Genomic DNA, 23,466 nt, shown 5'->3' on the forward strand with positions numbered 1-23,466 from the left:
GAGTGTGGGTGCTGGAAAAGCACCGCAGGTCAGAGAGCATCTGAGGAGTAGGAGAATCGGCGTTTCGGACATAAGCCCTTATTCAGGAATGCGTCTCATTCCTGATGAAGGGCTTATGCCCAAAACATCAATTCACCTGCTCCTTGGATGCTGCCTGACCTGCTGTGCTTTTCCAGCACCAGACTCTCGACAACAGTCTGATATAGTTAAACTTCTGGAATACAATCAAACAAACATTCTAATCAGGAGCAGGAACAAGCCAATCAAACCACTGGGCCTGTTCTATCATTCAATAAAATCATGGCGAATACACAAATCCACATTCACCCCAACTCTAATCGCCTTTCAATCAATCCACCGCTTCCTTTTAAATATCCAAGGAGTCTACTTCCATCACCCTTTTAGGGAGAGAGTTTCAGAGACTTGAGCCTCAGCGGAAAATAGTCCTCTGATTTAAATGGGTGACCCCTGATTTTGATGTAGCAAATTCTAGTTCTACATTCTCCCATTAAAGGGAACATCCTCTCCACATCTACCTTGTCAAGACTCTTCAAGATCTTATATGTTTCAATCCTATTCTTTCAAACTTCACTAGCTCAAAATTTGGATTGTCTAACTTTTACTCACAAGACAACCTGTTCATTCCAGATTTTAGTATTATAAACTTTCTGAACTGATTACAACACAATTACAGGTTTCCCTACGTAAGGAGACCAATATTGTACAGAATACTCCAGATGTGAACTCACCAATGTTCTGAATACCTGAAGCAGAAATGCCATACTTCTGCATTCAATTCACCTCACAATAATCAATAACATTCCCTTTGTCTCCCTAATTACTTGGCATATCTGCAGACTATTTCCGTAATTAGTGCACTATTATACCCAGATCTCTATGAATCTCACCTCTTGTCCTTAGACTGGGACCAGTTTTGGACTCCCTGCTCATCAAGAACCCTGTCTAAGGCCTGTGGGAACTTAATTGGTTTCTATGAGAGCCCCTCTTCATTCTCCCTCTGAGTTCTGCAATCTCTCCCTGTTTAGATTAATCAAAGTGGGAGATTAAAATGTCCACCACCAAGATTAGCTTGGTAGCACCACCAATAACTCAGCTGTGCCATTTTTGCATAAAGGACGAACTGCTGCATGGAATTAACAAAAAGAGACAAATCTACCGCAACTCTCCTCACCAATCTACCCACTGCAGACACACCTACTCAAACATACCATATCTACAGGTTTCTTTTTATTCATGCTACTTATGATTTCCTCAAAAAAAGTTTGATAATAAGACAAATACGCCCTTTCACAAAACCACATTGACTCTGCTTGATTGCATAAATATTTTCTGAATGTTCTGCTACAAAATCCTTAACAATAGATTTCTAGCATTCTCCCTATGTCGGATTTTAGGCCAACTGACTTTCTGTCTCCATTGTTTCTTGAGGTTCAGTTGGCAGTTGGGAAGGCAAATGCCATGTTAGCATTCATTTCAAGTGGGCTAGAAAACAAGAGCAGAAAGGTAATTCTGAGGCTCTGTCAGACAGTATTTGGAACATTGTGAGCAATTTTGGGCCCTGTACCCAAGGAAGGACGAACTGTCATTGGAGAGGGTCCAGAGGAGGTTTACAAGAATGATCCCATTGATGAAGGTTCTGTCATATAAAGAGCAATTGACGACTCTGCGTCTCTACTTGATGGAATTTAGAAGATGAGTTGGGATGGATGGGATCTCATTGAAATTTACTGAGCAGCCTGGATAGAGTGGATGTGAAGATGACGTTTCCACTAGTAGGAGAGACTAGGATCTAAGGTCACAGCCTCAGAGTGAAGAGGCACCCCTATTCAGTCAGAGCATGGTGAATCTGTGGAACTCAGTATCACAGATGGCTGTTGAGGCGAGGTCTCCGTCATTTAAGACAGAGATAGGTAGCTTTTGATTAGTAAGGGGATTTAAGATTATAGGGAGAAGGTGGGAGAATGGGCAGCAAACTGGCTCAGTGATTAGCACTCTGCCTCAAAGCGTCAGCGACCTGTGTTCGATTCTAACCTCGACTGTGTGGAGTTTGCATATTCACCCTATATCTATCTGAGTTTCCATCAGGTGCTCCTGTTTCTTCCCATAGTTCAAAGATGTGTAGATTAAGTGGATTATTAAATAGTCCATGTGGGTTCGCCATGGTAAAACAAAATGTGGGGTAACAGGGATAAGGTGGGGAGCTGCGCCTGGGTGGGATGGTCTTCAGATGGTCGGTGAAGACTCAATAGGCCGAATGACTCTTTCCGACTGTAGGCATCCTATTAATGGGGTTGAGAAACATACCAATCATGATCGAATAGCAAAGGAGATATGATGGGCCAAATGGCCTAATTCTGCTGCTTTTTCTTATGGTCTTAAACTGTCAGCCCTGATTTCGAGGTTACTTCTGCAGCTAGGTTAATCAGTGAAAGCAAAAATCAAATCTAAATGGCAAAAATGTGATCAATTTACTTTCAGCAATTTAAATAAATCGCTAAGTCTGAGAAAATGCTGATTTCCTACAATGTACATTAAAAAAAAACATGGTCCAAAGAAATAGTACAGAACTGAAGATGAAGTAATGAAGACAATCTGATTTTCATCTATTAGTTTAAATGGATGGAAAATTAACTCCAGTTGTCCTCATTAGTTTCACTTCTATATGCTCTGTTTCAGTGATCATTTCATGGCCAAGAACTAAAAAGGATATATGTTTCTTTAAAAACAGAGTAATTGCAGAGGTTTCATCAGAAATAGGGCCAGCAATCGAGATCTCCAGTAAACAGATCAGTAAAGAGACAACATTAACAGTCACTTGGACAAATATGGATTAATCAAGGAAAGCATGGACTTGTTAAAGTCAAATGGAGTTAACCAATTGAGTACAAGAACAAGGAGGTACAGCAAACTTGCATGAGACACTAGATCAGTCTCAACTGTAATATGTATCATGTTCTGAATGTGAAAGAATTGGAGAGTGCATAAGTTTTTTGGATAATAGTTCCAAGGATGAAAAACAGTTGTGAAGATAGACGAACAAGTTGGGACTGTGCTCCTTGGAGATGAGAAAACAGAGAGGGAATTTGATAGAAAAATCATGAGTAAATAGGAAAAAAAGCTTCAAATTTACAGTAATTCATAATGGAAGCAAAAATAATGAGAAAACAGTTATCGTACAAGTGGTTAGAGTCTGGAATGCACCCGCTGAAATTGTGATGGAGGCAGATTCAGTTGAATTCAATTTAATTAAAAACAAGTAGATGGTTATTTGAAAAAGAACATTAGGTAGAGCATGGAGAAAAGGTGGCAGACTCGCACAAAGTGGCATAGGTCATTCTGCTATAACACGTTTCGTTAACATGAATTTACGATAACGTGATTGACAAATTGGGGACATTGTTCTAAAGCGTGAACTTTTGAAATGTTTTTTGGCTATAATGCAATTACATCACCAACACTCTAAGTGCTGTTTCTAAAGTCCAATTTTTCTACAATGCTGGGTTGCACAAAAACACAACCATTGCGTTATGGGAGAACTACCTGTATATTGAATGGCCTCCTTCTGTGCTGACAGCCCTTCCGCCCACTGAGTCTGCACTGACATACCTAGCAGTAAAAGTGCACTAATCCCAGTTTCCAGTATTTTTCTCCCTCCTATAGGAAGGATGTTGTGAAAGTTGAAAGGATTTAAAAAATATTTAAAAGGATTTTACTAGGGTTGGAGGGTCTGAGCTATAGGGAGAGGCTGAATTGGCAGGGCCTGTTTTCCCTGGAGCATCGGAGGCTGAGGGTTGACCCTTATACAGGTTTATAAAATCATGAGGGGTTTGGATAGGATAAATAGACAAAGTATTTTCCTTGGGGTGGGCAAGTCCAGAACTAGAGGGCATAGGTTTAGGGTGAGAGGGGAAAGATATAAAAGCGACCTAAGGGGCAACTTTTTATTACAGAGGGTGGGTGTGTGCATGGAATGGGCTGCCAGAGGAAATAGTGGAGGCTAGTACAATTGCAACATCTAAAAGGCATCTGGATGGGTAAATGAATAGGAAGGGTTGAAAGGGGTATGGGCTGGGTGCTAGCAGGTGGGGCTAGATTGGGTTGGGATATCTGGTCGGAGTGGACCAGATATCCCAACTCTGTTCCCTACAGTTAGCAGAATTGCTGATAAAACTGGGTTACTATAAAGGCCAGCACTTTAAGATCATTAATGATCTTCTCAGAATATACCAGGGTCAGATGCAGTATTGTTCTTCTAACTTTGCACTCCATTTATGTAGCTCATATGTTGGAATATTGCGTGCCATTCTGGTCTCCTTCCTATCGGAAAGATGTTGTGAAACTTGAAAGGGTTCAGAAAAGATTTACAAGGATGTTGCCAGGTAGGCTGGATGAAGCCAGGAAGAGGCTGAATTGGCGGGGGCTGTTTTCCTTGGAGTGTTGAAGGCTGAGGGGTGACCTAATAGAGGTTCATAAAATAATGAGAGGTTTGGATAGGATAAATAGACAAGGTCTTTCCCCTGGGGTGGGGTAGTCCAGAACTAAAAAGGGTATAGGTTTAAGGTGAGACAGGAAAGATTAAAAGGGACCTAAGAGCATCTTTTTCACGCAGAAGGCATTTCGTGTATGGAATGAGCTGCCAGGGAAAATGGTGGAGGTTGTTACAATTACAACATTTTAAATACATCTGGATGGGTATATTAATAGGAAGAGTTTAGAGGGATATGGGTGGTGAAATGGGGACAGGTTAAGCCAGACAGAGGATATAATCTGATTGTCAATTGGAAGAATGAATCTGGTTAGTGACTGGGAGGAGAAGTAGGGAGGGGAAGGGGCTGGGAAGGGAGTCAAGGGAAGGGAAGAGAGGTCATTTGAAATTGGAGAACTCAATGCTGAGTCTTCTGGGCTGCAGGCTACCAGGCGGAAGATGAAATGTTGTTCCTCCAATTTGTGGTTTGGTTCGTTGTGGCAATGGAGGAGGCCAAGAATGGTCATGTTGGAAAGGGAGTGGAAAGGAGAATTAAAATGGGCAGTGACTGGGAGGTCTGGTCGGCCCATGCGGGCCCGGCTGAGATGTTCATCGAACCATTCCCTAAGTTTACGTTTGGTTTCCCCGATGTAGAGAAGACCACATCATGAGCACCTGATGCAGTAAACTACATTTATTGCGAACTAAGGACTATTGAAGGGAATGGTACTTGTGGAAGGCAGACAAAGGTGGGGAGGATCCTTGGTTTGCACCACTCTCCCCACCAACCCCCGAATCCCCAGTTACCTTCCCCTGCAACCGGAAAAGGTGCAAAAGCTGCCGGTACACCACCCCCCTCACCTCCATCAAGAGCCCCAAACAGTCCTTCCAAGTGAGACAGAGGTTCACCTGCCTCTCTTCCAACCTAGTTTACTGCATCAAAGAGACTAAATGTAATCTGAGAGAATGGTTCTCCAGGCATCTCAGCCAAGGCCACGGGGCCAATAGGACCTCCTAGTCACCACCCATTTTAATTGGAGGACTCAACATTGAGTTCTCCAATTTCAAATAATGTCCCTTCCCTCCCCTCGACCCCCTTCCCAGCCCCAACCCCTCCCTTCCACTCCTCCCAGTCACCAACCGGATTCATTCCTCCCACTGACCAACCACGTTGTACCCTCTCCCTGTCTTCACCTATGCCTACTTGACCACGCTGCCCCCGTCACCCCCTTTATCTGCAGCTCCCCTTACACCCACCTCCAGTCCTCAAGAAGGCTGACATGTGAAATGTCGACTTCTCCACCTCCGAAAGCTGCCTGGCTTGCTGTATTCTTCCAGCCTCTTGCTTGTCTACCTCCCTGCTCCACTATCTTCCCAGGCAGTGCACTCCACCATCCACTGAGCAAAAAAGCTTTTCCCCAAATCCCCTCTGAATCTCCTGCTCCTTACCCTAAAACTATGCACGCTTGTGATCGACCTCCCAACCAAGGGGAACAGTTGCTCTCTATTCACCCTGTCCATATCCCTCATAATCTTTTGCACCTCAATCATGTCCTCCTGGCCCCAGTCTTCTCTGCACTAAAATAAAACAATCCAAGTCTACCTAGTCTCTCCTTATAGCTCAATTCCTCCATCCTAGGCAATATCCTGGTGAACCTCCTCTGTATCCCCTCTCATGCTATCACATCCTTCCTGGAGGGAGGTGATCACAACTGCACACAGTACTCCAGTTGTGACTTGTCCAACACTCTGTAATCTCCAGCTTGTCTCCTTGCTCTTTTCTTGATGCCACGACTGATGAAAGCAACTGCAAGGAAACATTCCTTAACTATCATATTCCCATGCTCTGCTGACTTTCATGGATCTGTGTATAATTGTCTCTACAAGATCCCTCTGTTCTTTAAAGCTACCCCAGTATCCTATCATTCATTAAATACTCCCTCATCTTCTTCCTTCTTCCAAAGTGCATCACCTTGTACTTATCAGGATTAACCCTGCCATTGGTTTGCCCATCTGACCAACCCATCTAGATCTTTCTGTAACCTACAAACATCATCTTTACTAATAACCACCCTACCAATCTTGATGTTGTCTGCAAATTTGTGTACTATTCTTCCTGTATTTTCATCTATATCATTTATGTTTGTAACAAAAATAAGGATGCCACTACTGACCCTTCTGGTACACCACTAGTCACTCAAACAGCCATCTAGGTTGGGATGAGGTAAAATTGATGAGAATGATGTAAATAAATACATTAACAAAGCATTAACATAGATTGATGATGAACCTTCATGTAACATTGGACAAGATACTTCAATCAGGCCAAAACCAATGCTGGCCACCACAGCTTAGTAAGGGTGCGAAAAAAATAGTGAAGGTGCAAGGAAATGCAATATAAGAGAATTGTTCCAAGCGTAAGGGATTCATCATGTAGACAAATTGGAAAAATATAGGTTGTTCTCCTCAGAAATGCTAAGAGGAGAATTAATAGAGGCATTCAAAATAGGAGGTGTGTGCATAGAATGGATAAGGATAAACTGGCCTCATTGTTGAGATGGTCAAGATCTAAAAAAGATTTAAAAAGAGAATTGCCCAAGAACTAAAAGCAACATGAGAAAAATGTTTCATGTAGCATGTAGTTAGGTTCCAGAGGCAAATTCAATTATAGGGAAATGGATCATTATCCAAATGGAAAACAATTGCAGGGTTATATGGGATGGGCGCAAGAGTGACATGAGCTGATTTGCTTGTGCAGAGAGCTGGTAGATACAATGGGAGAAATGGCCTCCTTCTGTGCTTTAATCATTCTGTATGTTTCTGTGATTTTACAAACTGCAAAGCTCATTACTGTTAGTGACATGTAACAGCAATGCCACTGGGGAAAATTTAGATCTGTCATGCAGCACTTTATTGCAAGGAATTGTGGCATTGGAGATTTTAACATAAACCTCAGGAATTTTCTAGAATTGCTTGTCTTTATTTGAAATTACTGGAAAAATGCACAATATGGAATATAACTGATATTTAAAGAGCCTGGTCCATAAAATAGGTGTTGGTAGCTTTTGCACTGTACCAGTTATAGTAATCTTTGCTGACCACTTAGATGTTCCATCAAGTACACTTTGTTTGATGGTCTTCATTTGCTGTGCATGTGTAACTTTTATCACTCCAAAGACATCTCTGATGAGTTCAAAGATTTCTGGCTTGTTCCGTTCTCGGATTTTCATCCTGTCTTTCATTGCCATGATAATATTTTGTGTTCTGTCTTCTGCACCATGCTTGGAGCTTTTTTCAGCTGCACCTGTTTGTAGAACATATACCATTATACATAAGAACATAGAACTTTACAGTGCAGAACCAGCCCTTCAGCCCTCAATGTTGTGACGACCTGCGAAATTAATCTAATATCCATCTAAGCCCAATGCCAGTTTAAATGTCCTTAATGTCAGCGACTCTACTACTATTGCAGGCAGGCTGTTCCATGCCCCTACTACTCTCTAAGTAAAGAAACTACCCCTAATATCTATCCTAAATCTATCACCCCTCAATTTAAAGCTCTGTCCCCTCATGTTAGCCTTCACCATCCGAGGAAACAGGCTCTCACTGTCCACCCTATCTAATCCTCTGATTATCTTATCCATCTCGATTAAGTCACCTCTCAACTTTCTTCTCTCTAACGAAAACAGCCTCAATTCCCTCAGCCTTTCCTCATAAGGCCTTCCTTCCATACCAGGCAACATCCTAGTAAATCTTCTCTGAACCCTTTCCAAAGCTTCCACATCCTTCCTATAATGCAGTGACCAGAACCGGACGCAATGCTCCAGGTGCAGCATTACCAGTCTTGTTCAGCATAACCTCCGGCCTCCAAAACTCAATCTCCTTACCAATAAATGCCAACACACCATATGCCTTTTTAACAACCTTATCAATCTGGATGACTTTCAGGGATTTATGCACCTGGACACAGAGATCTCTCTGTTCATCTACACTGCCAAGAATTTTACCATTAGCCCAGTAGTCTGCATTCCTATTACTTCTTCCGGAGTGAACAACCTCTACGTTTTGGCATTTCTCAGCCCATCTCTGCTCTTCTTCCTCCTTCCCCTCTGAGCAACAGGGACAGATTCTGCACCAGAGATCTGTGCCCCATTGCTTCCCTGGTAAGTCATTCCCCCCACAACAGTATCCAAAACGGGATACTTGTTGTTGAGGGGAACCACCATTGGAGATCCCTGCACTGCCTGCCAGTTCCCTTTCCTACCCCTAACGATAATCCATCTACCTTCTTTATGTGGCTGTGGAGTAACTAACTCCCTGTAACTCCTCTCAATAACCCCCATTGCTTCCTAAATGATCCAAAGTTCATCCAGCTCCGGCTCCAGTTCCCTAACACGGTTGTCAAGGAGCTGGAGTTGGGTACAATTACAATTCGTATCCAAAAGTGGTTGTGAACAATTACTATATTTTCTTGATTGTGATCATTGTACAGCAAGAAAGGACATGAGACTAAAATAAATAGTAAATATTGAATCAATGAGTAATGTGATTCTCAAACATTTGATCTTGGTGGAAACGTTTTCCCTTCCTATCACAATTTTCCTTTTACTTTTATTAATTTTTTGAAACGTTTTTCTGCATGCTTTCAGCTGGATGCTCAGTACATACAAGGACACAATTAAGTAGGAATCTAACATGCATCTAACTTGCACAATTAACAAAGCACAATGTCTGAAACAGATGCAGTCAGCAATATATCCCAATGCAAAGGATGGGACAGAAATGCGATTTTAGGAGTAGAGTTTAATGAATGTGGGAAAATTGCAGTGGAGATTAGGTGATGAAAAGCAGAGATGCAAATGGTGGGTTCAGGGAGGTAAAGTATCCACAACAGATGAATGTTAGAGAAATGCAGTTTGTGTTTGAAGCAGGGACAGAGATTATAGGGCTGAAGCAAATGATAGATGTAAAGCAATCTAAACAGGAGAAGGAGAGTCTTATATTGGAGTCATTAGGGGATCAGAATAAATGTCAGTGTGACAGGAATGACAGGAGGATGGGAATTGGAGCTCAGTTTTTGACAATCTGCAGTTTGTAGAGCGTAATGAGCATTGAACATCAACCAGGCAAGCATTATAATTGACCAGTCTGAAGTGACAAGGAATGAAATCAGATTTCAGTAGCAGATGGTTGAGAAAGGAATGAAGAGAGATAAGCTTACCAAGGTGGAACTAGGAAAACGTTGCAATGGGGATGTTTGGGTTCAGATGCTCAGCTCAGTATCAAAGAGGATGCTAAAATTTTTAAGTGCTTGATTCAGCCTGAGATGGTAGCCAGAGAAAGGATAAAACAGGGCTATGAAAATTGTATCGGATGACAGTGCTAGTTTTGGTCTTCCCAATGGCCAAATGGAGGAATCTGCAGCTCATTCAAGAAGAAATGCTGGACAAGCAGCCTAACAATAGCTAAAGGCTTGAACTGGTTGGTAGGGATGTACAACTTGGTAGTATTAGCACATTTGTATATGCTACCACAGTTTTTCAGACAATGTCAGCAAGAGTCAAGATGAAGTTAAAGAAGGGGAGAGGGCTAAGTACAGATCCCTCGAATTGCATGAGGGTCACAAGAGAAACAATTACACCAGGTTATTTCGATACCAGAAAAATTTTGCAGCATTAACAAGAACAAACCTCTCAAACTGGAAGAGGAACATGGCATGGTTAACTGTGTGAAAGGCTGCAGGGAAGTCACAAAAGAGATGTGTAATAACATATTATGGTTACAGTCAGAGAATAGACTTAGCAAACCTCTGATTTCAGACATTGCTGGACTGAATATAAATGAATATAAACATGCAGCAAATCAGCAAATACACAGAAGACAGACTTACGTTGTAAACAATCTGCATTTAGGAGATCTTGGCACTTTTCATGGCATTTTACCCCACATTCAGTGCACCGCATTCCCTGACGAGCAATACCCCATAGTAAGCCCTCACATTCATAGCAGTATGTAGGTGTGGTGGCAGTCCAGACCTCAAAATTGTGGGGTGTGGTACAAGAAATAGGGTAAATTAAGGCTTGGAGGGTCTTTTTATAAACATGATTTTTCTGCAGAAACAAATACAAACATGATTAAAAATATGCATGACATATTTTAAATCTGCATGATTCTCCCAGCAGTTTTTTTCTCTAAATTCCTATTCCCACATAGGCAACTGGTGTTGCAAATGTATGACTTGTCATGTTGAACTGCACTCTTGTATTGAAAACGTGATAGATGCACCACTGCTAAGAATGTGTCTATCCTCTGAGGCAAAACACTCCAATGTAATAATGGCAATGATACACTCCTGTTGCATAAATCTGCAAAAATAAAATGATTCTGTATATTTTGTCTTCTGGATTACCATTTTTGGTGAATGTTGAGGAAAAGATCATTGCTTGTCATTTCACAGGGAAATTGGCTTTTTAGCTAATTGCACAACCACCTGTTGTTACTGTGAACAAACAGGCAAACAAGATTAACAAATAATGCAGCATTTATGAAATGTTACTTCCTAAAGAATTATGTATTTTTACAGAACAACATGTGCAGTACTGTAGAAACACATGACAAAACACTGTTTGAATGCATCTTGTGCAACAGGGCAATGTGGACATTTGCGTGCAGGAGTTATGAATAGAATGCATTACGAATGTGATTCTGTAACACAGCTGTATTATATAATTACCATTTGAGAATTTGATTTTTAAAATAGAGGCAGGTGGGAGCACTTTCAGTTCTGTGAAAATAACGTTATCTAAAAGAACAGAAAGTAGACCATAAGATACAGGAGCAGAATTAGAACATTCACTCCATTGATTCTGCTCCACCATTAGATGATGGCTTACATGTTTCTCAACACCATTCTCCTGACTCTTTCTTGTAACTTTTGATCCACTTATTAAATCTATGTCTTAAATATATGCAACGACTTGGTAATGATTTCTACAGATTCATCCCTGCTGGCTGAAGAAATTCCTCCTTATCTCAGTTCTAAGGGTCATCCTTTCACTGAAGGTATGCCCTTGGGTCCTAGTCTCTCCTACTATTGGAGACGTCTTATCCATGTTCACACTATGCAGACCTCTGAGTATCCTGCAAGTTGCAGTGAAATACCTTTGTCATTTTTTAAATTCCATTGAGTACAGACCCAAAGTGCTCAGCTACCTCTCATAGGAAAAGCCTTTCATCACTGGGATGATTCTTGTAAACCTTCTCTGGACTCCCTCTAACATCAGCACACATTCCCGTGATACTGGACCCAAGACTGCTTATAATCTCTCAAATGCGGTCTGACAAGAATTAATGATGAATTGGGGACACTGTTTCGAAAGCATGAACTTTTAAAATGTGTTTTGGTTGCAACGCAATTACATCGCCAACACTTTAAGTGTCGTTTCTAAAGCGTGATTTTTCTTTAATGCTGGGTTGCACAAAAATGCAGCCATCGTGTTACAGAAGAACTACCTGTATAGCCTCAGTAGCATATACCTGCTCTTGAATTCGAGCCCACTTGAAATGAATACTAATATTAGATTTGTCTTCCAAACTGCCATATGAACCCATATGTTAACCTGAAGAGAATCCTGAATTAGGACTCCTAAGTACCCTTGGGCTTCAGACTTCCAAAACATTTCCCCCATGTAAAAAATGGTCTATGCCTCTATTCTTCATACCAAAGTGCATAACCTTATACTTTTCCACATTGTATTCCAAATGCCAGTTTTAGAGTCATAGAGATGTACACACTCTCCTCGCCTCTCCAAGTCCTTCTGCAGCCTCCTAATCTCCTTACCATGACCTGTGCAGAGGGGAAGAGGTGCATTTTGCTTACTTTTTGATTTAGCGTTTCTAAGGACTTCTAACAGTATAAACTGAAACCCAAGATCCAGGGCTGAGCACAAAAGAAATAGTCATATCACAAGAAAGCATATGCTCATTGGTTAGTAATAGCTGCAAATTTGACAATCTACTGTAGGTTACTTTCAAATTGAAGATAAATAGGAGAATTATGTACAGGTTAAAAACTATGAGGAGGTTAGTCAATGCAGGACTGCAGGTGTTGTACTTCAACGCACACAGTATACCAAACAAGGTGAGCTTGTAGCGCAGATTAAAACTGACAGTTACAATATCATGGGTATCACAGAGACCTTGCTGCAAGGTGATCAGGGCTGGGAATATCCAACCTATTGAAAGGAAATCTGCAGAGGGAGCAGGGTTGCCTTGTTAGTAAGAAAAGAAATTAAATCAAAAGCAATATACAGTCAGAAGGCATAGAATCTGTGTAGATAGAGTTGAGGAACTACAAAGGAAAACAACCTTGATGGCCTTACATATAGGCCTCCTAGCAGTAGTCAGTAGTGGGGCAGAAAATAAATCAGGAGATAGAAAAGGTATTTAAGAAAGGCACTGTTATAATCACCATGGAGGATTTCAATACACAGGACTGTAAAATTCAAGTTGGCAGTAGATTTCAAGAAAAGCAATTGTGGAATATCTACGGGATGGGTTTTATGGAGCAGCTTGTGACAGAGTTTTCTAGGGAACAGGCAGTTTTGCATTTGGTGATGTTCAATGGGGCAGTCTTGTTAAGGGAGCTTAAGGTAAAGGAACCTCTAGGGAGCAGTGACTATCATATCACAGAATACCCACAATTCGAGAGGAAGAAGCTGGAATCAGATGTAACAGTATAACATTTGAGAGAAGGTAACTACAAAGACATGAGGAAGGAGCTGGCAGAGTTGATTGGAAGGGGTGCCAAGCTGGGAAGGCAATGGCAGAGGTTTCAGGGTAGTTCAGGAGGCACAACAAAAATTCATCCCAAGGAAAACAAAATATTCTAAGAAAAGGACGAGGCACCAGTGACTGAAGTCAGTGTTAGCATAAAAGCATCTTGTAGACATTCCCCAAATACCTTTTTTGGGGATTTTCCCAGTCCATCTGCATATTGAAATCCTCCACGATTACTGTAATAATGTCTTTTTTTTCCCTGCCTTTTCAATCTCGTGATTTATTTTCTACCCCACAACTTGACTAATGCTAGAAGATCTGTGCATAACTTTTATCAGGATCTTTTTTGCTTTGTGATTTCTTAAATCTACTCACGGAATTGATGCCTTCCTACCTTTTAATTGCACTTGATATTTATTTAATTTAATATCTTACTAACAAGGCAACCCTGCCTCCTCTGTCCATCTGCCTGTCCTTTCAACGGGGTCAACAGCCCTGATCCCCTTGCAGCCCACAATATCACACCCATCAATTTCAATCTGCACTACCAGGCCATTTACCTTGTTTCTTCTACTGGGAGCATTTAAGCACAACACCCTTAGTCCAGTGACGACCACCCCCCTTTTCATATTCTCTGTCCTGTTACTTGTCTGGAAAATTTAATAAACTCACCTGAGCCCTCCCTCACTTTAACTAGTTTAAAATCCTTTGAAAAGTGATTTACATTTCCAAAACAAAAAGCACATGACTTTGTAAGTGCTATCCAGCAAGCTGAGGTGTTAATTCATGAAGTGTTTACATCACTCAGTTTAGGACATGGAGAAAACAAATGATGAAGTGTCATTGATAGTTAATTTGAGTTTAGTTACCAAGAATCAGGTTTTAGTTTGATTTGAGCAGAAGGCCAGATTCATCCTAGCAGAAAATTTGGACTTTTCATTTGAGAAGAGCCATTTTTATTCTACCAGCAGGCTTGTGGAATCCTCAGGTCATAAGATTTTGTGGAAGTCACTTGACTGTCAAAACTGAAAAGGAATCCAGGCCCCCAGAACTGAAGGAGGTACATGTCATCTGAACAGGAAAGAAGTATTAAAACTGTTTCAAAAGTTCAAACATCTCGACGGCTGTATGTGGGATAGCAAGATGAAGAGCAGATTATGGCCAAAGGGAGAAGATTGGGCAGGTCAGGGTAACAGGTCTCAGAGTGCAATTCAGATGCTGGCCAGAGGGTTCAGAACAGCACAGAGAACAGTGATAGAGACAGGAAGATGGTAATTACAGGAAAGCTGGCTGGACATGAAGGATATTTCTTCAGCTCTTCTCAACTCACAAGCGGTCTACACTTACCTTATGGATCCTACCCCTCTAGTCTCCTTTTATGTGCTATCTTTCCTGAAACCTAGGAATCTTCTTCTGTTTCAGAAATGCAACCTGCCACCTGACCAAACACGCCTGTGTTTTTGGAAGTGAAAATTATCCTTATATGCACAAAAATGTAATAAGGTGCAACTAGAATGAACAAACTGCAAATTACGATCAGTTGTGATGAACAATAACTGATTTGAAGCATTTCTTTGGTTTCTGTTCATGGAAGCTGCTAGACCTGTTCAGTGTTTGCAGCATTTTCTGTTTAGGTTAATAAAAAATACTAACACATGTACTCTTTTCAAACATGCTGTTCTTACCAGTTCTTCATCTTTTAGAGAGGTGCGAGTAGCCATTGCAGAGGTAATGCCAGCTTTCCTTGACTGCACAAGTGACTGTAATTTGAAACCAAGTTCGTATTATAAATTCAAGATCAATGCAATTCTTGAATACAGAAAAAATAATGCAGGCAGAATTCACAAAATTAAATGTGGGTATACATAATATAACTCAATAACCACATGTATCACAACTGACAATTATGAACTAGTTTAAGGAAAAGAAAAATTCCACAAACTAGTTTGATCTATTTTATTGAAAGAGTGAACCTTATAGATACACGACTGTTGTAAAGGATACTCTTTGAATGAACAAGACTGACAAGATATTAGTATTATTGGAGTAATTAAGGTCACTAATTATTCCAGTGGTAAGTTCTTTTTTAAGTGTTTGCTCTCAGTCAAATGGTTGAATTTTGCTCATTTGATGTGAGACAAATCTCCATCAGATGGAAGAAAATAAAGACGGGTGGGACCCAATTCCCCATTCTTGTCATGTGGTGTTCTTAAAAGTGTGCAATCCAGAAGCTGTGCTATTCAACTGTGCACATGGTCATTTCACACTGACAGATTTTCATGTCAATGGGAGAGCATCAAAAGCAAATGTCGTTCTTGCCAGCCCATGTTTTAAGGTCAGGAACCACGTGGATGATACACATTGTTGTCAATACACATCGAAGGTGGAGGGAGTGAATGGCTGTGGATGATGATGGTGACCTCCGGAGAAGGCCAAGATCCATCCATTTGACAGTGAAAGCATTTTAAAAAGTTCAGCAGGGGTTGTTGATACACCTATCAACTGGATTGTGAACTTTCCTGTTTTATGAACTCCTGAGATGACTGATGGCTCTATATAACTGCTCAAAAGGATTAAAGTTATTTTCAAATGGGATTTAATGGCTGAGTTTGATCAACTATTTTATGAGAATGACATTTTCTTCTTTCCTAGTGGAGTTGCAATAGCTGCTGTTTATTGTGATAATTTTATAAGCATCTCAAAGACTTCTCAAACATAACACAATAAATCATAGAAGTCATACAGTGAGCAAACAGGCTATTTGGCCCAACAAGTCCACACCAACCCTCCAAAGATTAACCCAGCCAGAACCATTCCCCTACTACTCTACATTTACTCCTGACTAACGCACCGAACCGACAGATCCCTAAACACTATGGGCAATTAAGCATGGCCAATTCACCTAATCTGCACATCTTCGCATTGTGGGAGGAAACTGGAATGGGCACACAGGGTGTTGGGTGAGGGCTAGACTGTCTAACACTCTTCTTTAGAACTGAGCTGAGATGCCAAAGAGCAGAGGACCGACGAAGCAGCCCACCTTGGCTTTCACTCACTGATATATTCAATTTGGAACTTTTCTCGGAGGCAATGCTTCTGTTTCCAGTTCAACCCTTCCACTCTACCATGAAAGGAAAAGTTAGCTGTCACTGTCATACAAGAGATGATGTCATGACATCTGCAAAACTCACGACTAACAGTTCCCACCACAAAGAATCTGCACTGTTTGCAGATCTGAGCTTGCAGGTAAAAGCGTGCTACCCTGGTTTTAGAGTAAGAAAATATCAGTATAAATTCTTATTCAAGAATTCCACCCAGTGGCCACTGATAGAACCTGCCCAAGATATCACCAAGGGACAGCTGTATGGATTTCAACTGAAATTTCATCCCACTCCCATCTCCCTTTGCACAACAAATAACTTGCATTTATTTGGCAACACTGTTCATTCCAAAGTGATATACAACCAATCAATGTTATAATACAGGAAGCATGGCAGTGAACTTCAGCAAAACAAGCCTCCACAATCAGCAATGTGTTGTTGACTGAATGGTAAATATTGTTCACAATACTGAGTATAACTGCTTTGTGTTTCTTTTAAAATAGTTGCTACAGGAATTTTTACATCCAGCTGCAAAGGCAGATGGAGCCTTAAATTGGTGCGTGGACTGGAGAAGAATTTTCTGATGTAATAAAGGGCCTCCAAACAGAGGTACACCTCTCTCACCAACACAAGCTTGAGTTACTTGATTATCCAAAGCCTGGGCCTTTCCTTGCAGTGGTAAAGCTGCAGTGGGTACCAGATAGCCACTTAAGTGGTCAATAGTTGGTCCCTCAAGAGCCTCTATAGACCAAAAGGACAGACAGGTTGCTCAATGCCTCTGTGCACCCTTTATAATGAAAGATAGGTTGGTGAAGACTAGGGCATGGTGGACGGACTTCAAATCTGCAGACAAGACACCATAAAATTCCACCATATATCTTTGTTCATGCACACAAGCCACCAATGTCTAAGAATCTGCATTTTGGGAAAACTTTCACCAGAAAAATACATCAAGAGAAACTGTAAATGTAGTGTAGGTCTTACAAAGAATTCTCATTACATCATATGAAAAACAATTAAATTAGAAAGTTGACAGTTGTCGTTGCTTTGAAAGCGTGGTTGCAACATTAAGAGAACCTTTATGGGCAGAGATGCTTTAGGTGGAAAGATCAATGGCAATAAAAGATTGAGGAAATTTGGATGCATGTAACTCACATTCAAAATAGTGGGATTTTTAAAAACTATGTAACAGGATTGTGCCCATGTTGCATACTTGCCTGCGTACAAATACAGAGGTAACTTATGACACTTGTGGTAAACTTAAAGCAGTGTAAATGAGGGATGGGATAAAATTAATGGTTTCTACAACAGTGACGAGAACTAATATATCATCTACTAACATCATGATTTAACAATAAAATTCTACACCATTAATCCTTTACAGAAAGCAGCTTTGTATATAAGGTTCATGTATATTACACATTCAAAACAATTAATATGCAGGAGTGGAAACTATTATGGAATACTGAAAAATATGATTAAAGAAAAAAGAGGAAATTGAGGGTCAACAAGCATAATGCTCCTTTATCATTTATTGGGGAGATTGTAGTACCACTTACCATGGCCTGCACAAAAGGAATGTTTGCATACAAAAAAATTACAATATTGTTATTGCAGAGTTCAACTCTTCTGATGCCAAAGCAATCAAGTCATATTGTTATACTGCACTATGAGAATAGGCCCATTTCAGAAAATATAGCACTAATTTTCATTTGAAACACTCTGAGTACTAGTTTTCTTTGGACACCTAATCACCTGATTTACAACCTGCTCATTTCTACAATCTTTTTATCAACATTCCTGAGTTAGGTGAATATTTCTTGTTAAATTACAAATCATTCTCCCTTTTAAAATAAATTGCCTTCACAGAAACTTAGAAGCCAAACAATTGGCTCGTCTTTCCCTGAAACCATAAGATGCAGAAACTAAACCTTCTCGCAAACAACAAAGCTTCAATTATATAATGAACAAAAACATTTTTCAAAGATTTTAAAACAACTGCCGAAAGAGAACAAATCATTGATTGTCAAATTAATCTGATAAACTCTAGAAGAACACCAGATTAGTGGAGGTCTGTTTTAAAAATGATGTTGGCCAATATTAAGCTGAGAGTAACATTCTGAAAAAATATGCAAGAACACTTACTAAATGGGCAACAAAGAAAGGGCAGCGACCTCAAAGATACTGAGGCAGAAATCAATACAGACATTTGTACCAAAGCTGATTTTAACAGAATGGCTTCAAATATTTGAAAAAATACCAAATGATCCTGTTTTGGAAAGCGTAATTAAGTCATTGCCATGAAAATGACTCAATGAATAGAAACATGAAAGGTATGTTAAGGTGCTTTAATACACAAATTAACTCTGTAGCATTTCCTGCTCAAGCAAACTTCCATCAGGTATAAGACAGATCTTAAGCTGATCACCCACAAAACAAAAGGCAAAAAGTTTAGTTTAATGTCAAGCAAAATATCCCGGTTATTTCAGAATTCTGACCTCACTCATAGATAACGTTGAAGGCAAAACAACAAAGTGAAACCAAACATAAAAGCATGAGAAATGGCAGTAACAAAGACTAATAAATCATGCAACATAAAGATGATTATCTGGAAGGGAAAAAAAGTGACTTACCAGATCGCTAACAAGTGGGATTGGTTTTTTCTTCCGCAGGTCTGGCATACTGTCAATACCATACAATCCGCCTCCAGTTCTAGAAACAATATCAACATAGTGTTGTATTTTCGGTTTTGGAAAGTTGGATTCAATTATGTGATCGTATAGTTTTGTGGTTATGTTTCTGCATCAGTAATCAAAAGACTTGAATTAATCATCTATAAAATATGAGATCAGATTCTACCATGTACTTTGAGACATATACTTTAGGACAGCTGCGAAAACAAACCTCACTCCATGACGAATGCAGGAATTTATGCCAAGAAGAGTTTGAGCATAATTAAAAGACTGCCCTTGACCTCAAAGCATCATTTGCTCACCCAGGAGTCCTAGCAAAACTGAAGTCAATGGTAATCAGGGAGAAACTCTTCACTAATGTTGACCTTGATCAAATGGATCAATGGGCTGAAAAATGGCAGATGGAGTTCAATTTAGATAAATGCGAAGTATTGCATTTTGGTACAAAGAACAGGGGGAGGACTTATACAATTAATCGTGGGGCCTTGGGTAGTGTTGTAGAACAGAGGGATCCATGGGTTCAGGTATATAATTCTTTGAAATTTGCATCGTTTATACACAGGTGGTTAAAAAGACATTATTTGGAGATGCCTGTGTTGGACTGGGGTGTCCAAAGTTAAAAATCACACAACACCAGGTTATAGTCCAACAGGTTTAATTGGAAGCACTAGCTTTCAGAGCATCGATCCTTCATCAGGTGGTTGTGGAGGACACGATTTTTAGACACAGAATTTATAGCAAATGTTTACAGTGTGATGTAACTGAAATTATACATTGAAAAATACTTTGATTATTTGTTGAGTCTTTCATCTTTTAGAATACCATGATAGTTTGACTTCTTTCATTTGTAAATCACTAAACATTTTTTTAAAAGTTACATTCTCAGGTTAACTGCAACAATTGGTATCAGCCAGATAATATGTTGAAAGTGTTAGCCCCCTGTGTTCCCTGTCTGTGCCAGAATGTTTAGACTGATTCTAATCTAAAAAGTAAAATAACAGAGTCTTACATGGATTCATGCAGCTTTTGAGCAAAGTACAATGTATCTCTGCAGGTACAAATTCACCCCACAAACGTATATGTGTGCATGTGGGTTTTTGTGTGTGTGTGTCTGTCTCCAAGGTCTCTTTGTTAGCAACACTCCCTGGGATCTTACCATTAAATGTATCGGTCCTGCTAAGATTTGCTTTCCCAATATGCAGCATCTCGCATTTATCTAAATTAAACTCATCTGCCACTTCTCAGCCCATTGGCCCATCTGATCAAGATCTCATTGTAATCTGAGGTAACCTTTTTCGCTGTCCACAACGCCTCCAATTTTGGTGTCATCTGCAAACTTACTAATTGGACCTCTTATGCTCACATCCAAATCATTTATATAAATAACAAAAAGTTGAGGACCCAGCACCGATCCTTGTGGCACTCCACTGCTCACAGGCCTCCAGTCTGAAAAACAACCCTCCACCACCACCCTCTGTCTTCTACCTTTAAGCCAGTTTTGTATCCAATGCCTAGTTCTCCCTGTATTCCATGAGATCTAACCTTGCTAACCAGCCTCTCATAGGGAACCTTTGTCTGAATCAGTTCAGTAAATTTTAACCAGTACCAGGATTCACTTGAGTACATTTGAGACCTTTTAAAGTCATTAGAATTCTCCATTATCAATGTTATTAATTTTATTAAAAATAGAAGGATTTTGCCCATTTTCTGTGCAAATGGTGACTGATTATAACAAGGTCACCGGCATTGTCAAGGCAACATAGTACCTTCATTGAATATCATTTTGCTTTGCACACATTATTTGTTGGGCATGCAACAGTAGATGCATGATTAATACAAATCTATGATGTGGAAGCAGAGGTAGACCGTTCGGCTATTCAAAACTGCTTCACCCTTCAATAAAATCATGGCTGATCTAGTTTTGAATTCTATATTCCCATCCACTTGCAAAATCCTCTGATTTTTGGGTGAAGAGCACAATGTCTGGAACCACAGTTCTTGACCTCACTGATTTATTAAGCCAAATTTTAGCAAGTCATAATACCACACAGAAATAGGAACAGAAGTAGGCTGTTCCATCCCTTGGGCTCTGCTCCATCATTCAATAGGATCGTGGCTGATCTGATATGCCTCATGTCCACTTTCCTGCCATTTCCCTATAAACCTTGATACCCCCACTGTTTGAAGAATATATCTATATCTCCTTTAAATGTACACAAAGACTCTGCCCCTACAACTGTTGGTGGCAATGAATTCCAAACACTCACAATGCACTGGGAGAAGAAATTCCTCCCTATCTCAGTCTTAAATTGGCATGCTTTTATTCTGAAACAATGCCCTCTGGTCCTAAACTCTCCCAAGAGAGGAAAACATCCTCTCAGCATTTATGTTTCAATGAGGTCACGTCTCATTCTTCTAAAATCCAATGAGTAGAGTCCCAACCTGTTTAGCCTTTGCTCATAACACAATCCTTCCATACCAGGGATCATCATCATGAACGTTCTCTGAACTGCCTCCAATAAAATGATATCTTTCCTTAAATAAAGGGACCAAAATTGCTCACAGTACTCCAGATGTGGACTCGCCAGCACCTTTTACAGTTGATTAAGAGACTTCCTGCTCTCATACTCTCATCCCCTTGAAATAAGGTTCAAACTTCCATTAACCTTCCTGATTACCTGCTACACCTTTGTGTTAGCTTTCTTCGTTTTTGCACGAGTATTCACAAGTTCTTTTGTGATGCAGCTTTCGCCATTGAATTAATAGCCTGTTCTTTTGTTCTCCCTTCCAAAATGAACAACTTTGCATTTTGCCATATTATGTTCCATTTACAAACTTTCTGCTCACTTACTTAACTGATCAATATTTCTCTGTAAACTGTTTGTATCCCTATTGCAACCTACCTTTCCATCGATCTTTGTGTTGTATGCAAATTTGGCTGCAGCACTTCAGAGTACATTCCATTTCTGATGAACGTGATTATTTTGTTTGAAAACATTAATTTTCAGAAATTCATTCAGTAGTCAGAACAATTATTGAGTCATTTTTCTTCCATTTATTCATTTTATTAATCAACTGGAGGCAATGTTAAGGTCTTCATGTTAAAATATTCCTCTGTCTCATCAAATTAAAATTACAACAGTAATAAACTTGAAACTGAAGAAGTAGGAACATTGGCCAAATGGAATTTAAGGTAACCATTACTGCTTTCTGGATAGTTGATCAAAAATAAAGTTTCAATTATTATAGTTACTTAAGTAGGAAAGGTGGTAAGTCAAAAGAGTGGGTGACACAGGTTAAGTTAGCAAGTCAGAAGCCTGGCAAGTCCCCACTTAACATTATTCCCCTTAAAAATTGATAAATTAATATGGCCTTTACAAACAGATGTCAAAATGGCAATGCAGCATATGTTTCTAAAAATGCTTGGAATTATCTGTATGTATGAAATTTTCATGGTGTCGTAAGCTACATTTTTATGGAAAACCACAACTCTTCTGGATGTAACAGGAAACTTATTATAAAGAAAATGAAAAAAACTCTCCTGTGATAGATATATATAAATGTGTGTATGTGTGTGTATATATCACACACACACACGTACAATCAGCAATGATAATGATTTAAGTGATTTTTTAAAAAATGTGAAATGACATTTCTCGGTTTTAGAAACTTTTGTGTATATTAGAATTAAGTGAAAATTATACATAACTACACTTCATCAGATCTTATATTTTAATTGGAATGAATCAATGACAATGCTGGAGAAAGATTACTTCAAAAATGTCAAAATTTCTTAGTTAGTTAATAGATGCTTCTATACTATATTAATTGCAGGGGACAACAGAAGAATTACTTACCCTCCTTTAAACCAAGGTGTCTTTGAAGGATCTCCATCACCTCCAAGTTGAGCCTGGCGTTTTTTTTAAATTCAGAAGAGAAATTAATATTAAAAGTTGCAAATCAATCAGGCAAATATCAGAAAAGATCAACTCATGCTGCTACTGTGCCATTCTGTTTCCAAATGTAAAAAACACAAACATCTGTGTTTTAAACACAAGAACACAAAGTGCAACAAATGGGGAAAATTTTGTAAAGTTTCCTTATTAACAGAAAGTTAAATGATCTGTTCAATAAAGATTGAACAGGTTTCAAAAAATATACTTCAATTAAACAAAAAAAAAGTCAATAATAATATAAAGCTACATGGCTACCAGAGTAGAAGATAAATTGGAAAGAATAAATTATGTATTTAGTGTGAGTTGACTCCAGAATGATGAGACTGAAAATTTAAATAGGTTCTGGTGGTTGCTGACTACTCTGCAGCACAGGTTTATTTTAATAATTGGTTCATTGTGATCTAAATAGTGCTGTTGTCCACATGTAAATTGAGGTTTGCATGCACCCTCAG

At 39.6% G+C, this 23,466-nt stretch overlaps 1 protein-coding gene across 9 annotated transcripts in view; it reads right to left on the bottom strand.

Annotated features, from left to right (window-relative positions):
• LOC140478155 (protein unc-13 homolog B-like) overlaps positions 1-23,466 on the bottom strand; it is a 566,607-nt gene that overhangs the window by 158,640 nt on the left and 384,501 nt on the right. For all 9 annotated transcript variants that reach the window (XM_072571666.1, XM_072571665.1, XM_072571670.1 and 6 more), the window contains 5 exons: positions 22,916-22,968; positions 18,999-19,077; positions 14,950-15,024; positions 10,377-10,596; positions 7,563-7,790 (listed from right to left, as the gene is read on the bottom strand). In XM_072571666.1, coding sequence (XP_072427767.1) covers positions 7,563-7,790; positions 10,377-10,596; positions 14,950-15,024; positions 18,999-19,077; positions 22,916-22,968 — 655 coding nt within the window. The remainder of the gene's footprint in view (positions 1-7,562; positions 7,791-10,376; positions 10,597-14,949; positions 15,025-18,998; positions 19,078-22,915; positions 22,969-23,466) is intronic.

Source organism: Chiloscyllium punctatum, chromosome 1, assembly GCF_047496795.1.
Source record: "Chiloscyllium punctatum isolate Juve2018m chromosome 1, sChiPun1.3, whole genome shotgun sequence".
In the NCBI taxonomy this organism is placed as follows: domain Eukaryota; kingdom Metazoa; phylum Chordata; class Chondrichthyes; order Orectolobiformes; family Hemiscylliidae; genus Chiloscyllium; species Chiloscyllium punctatum.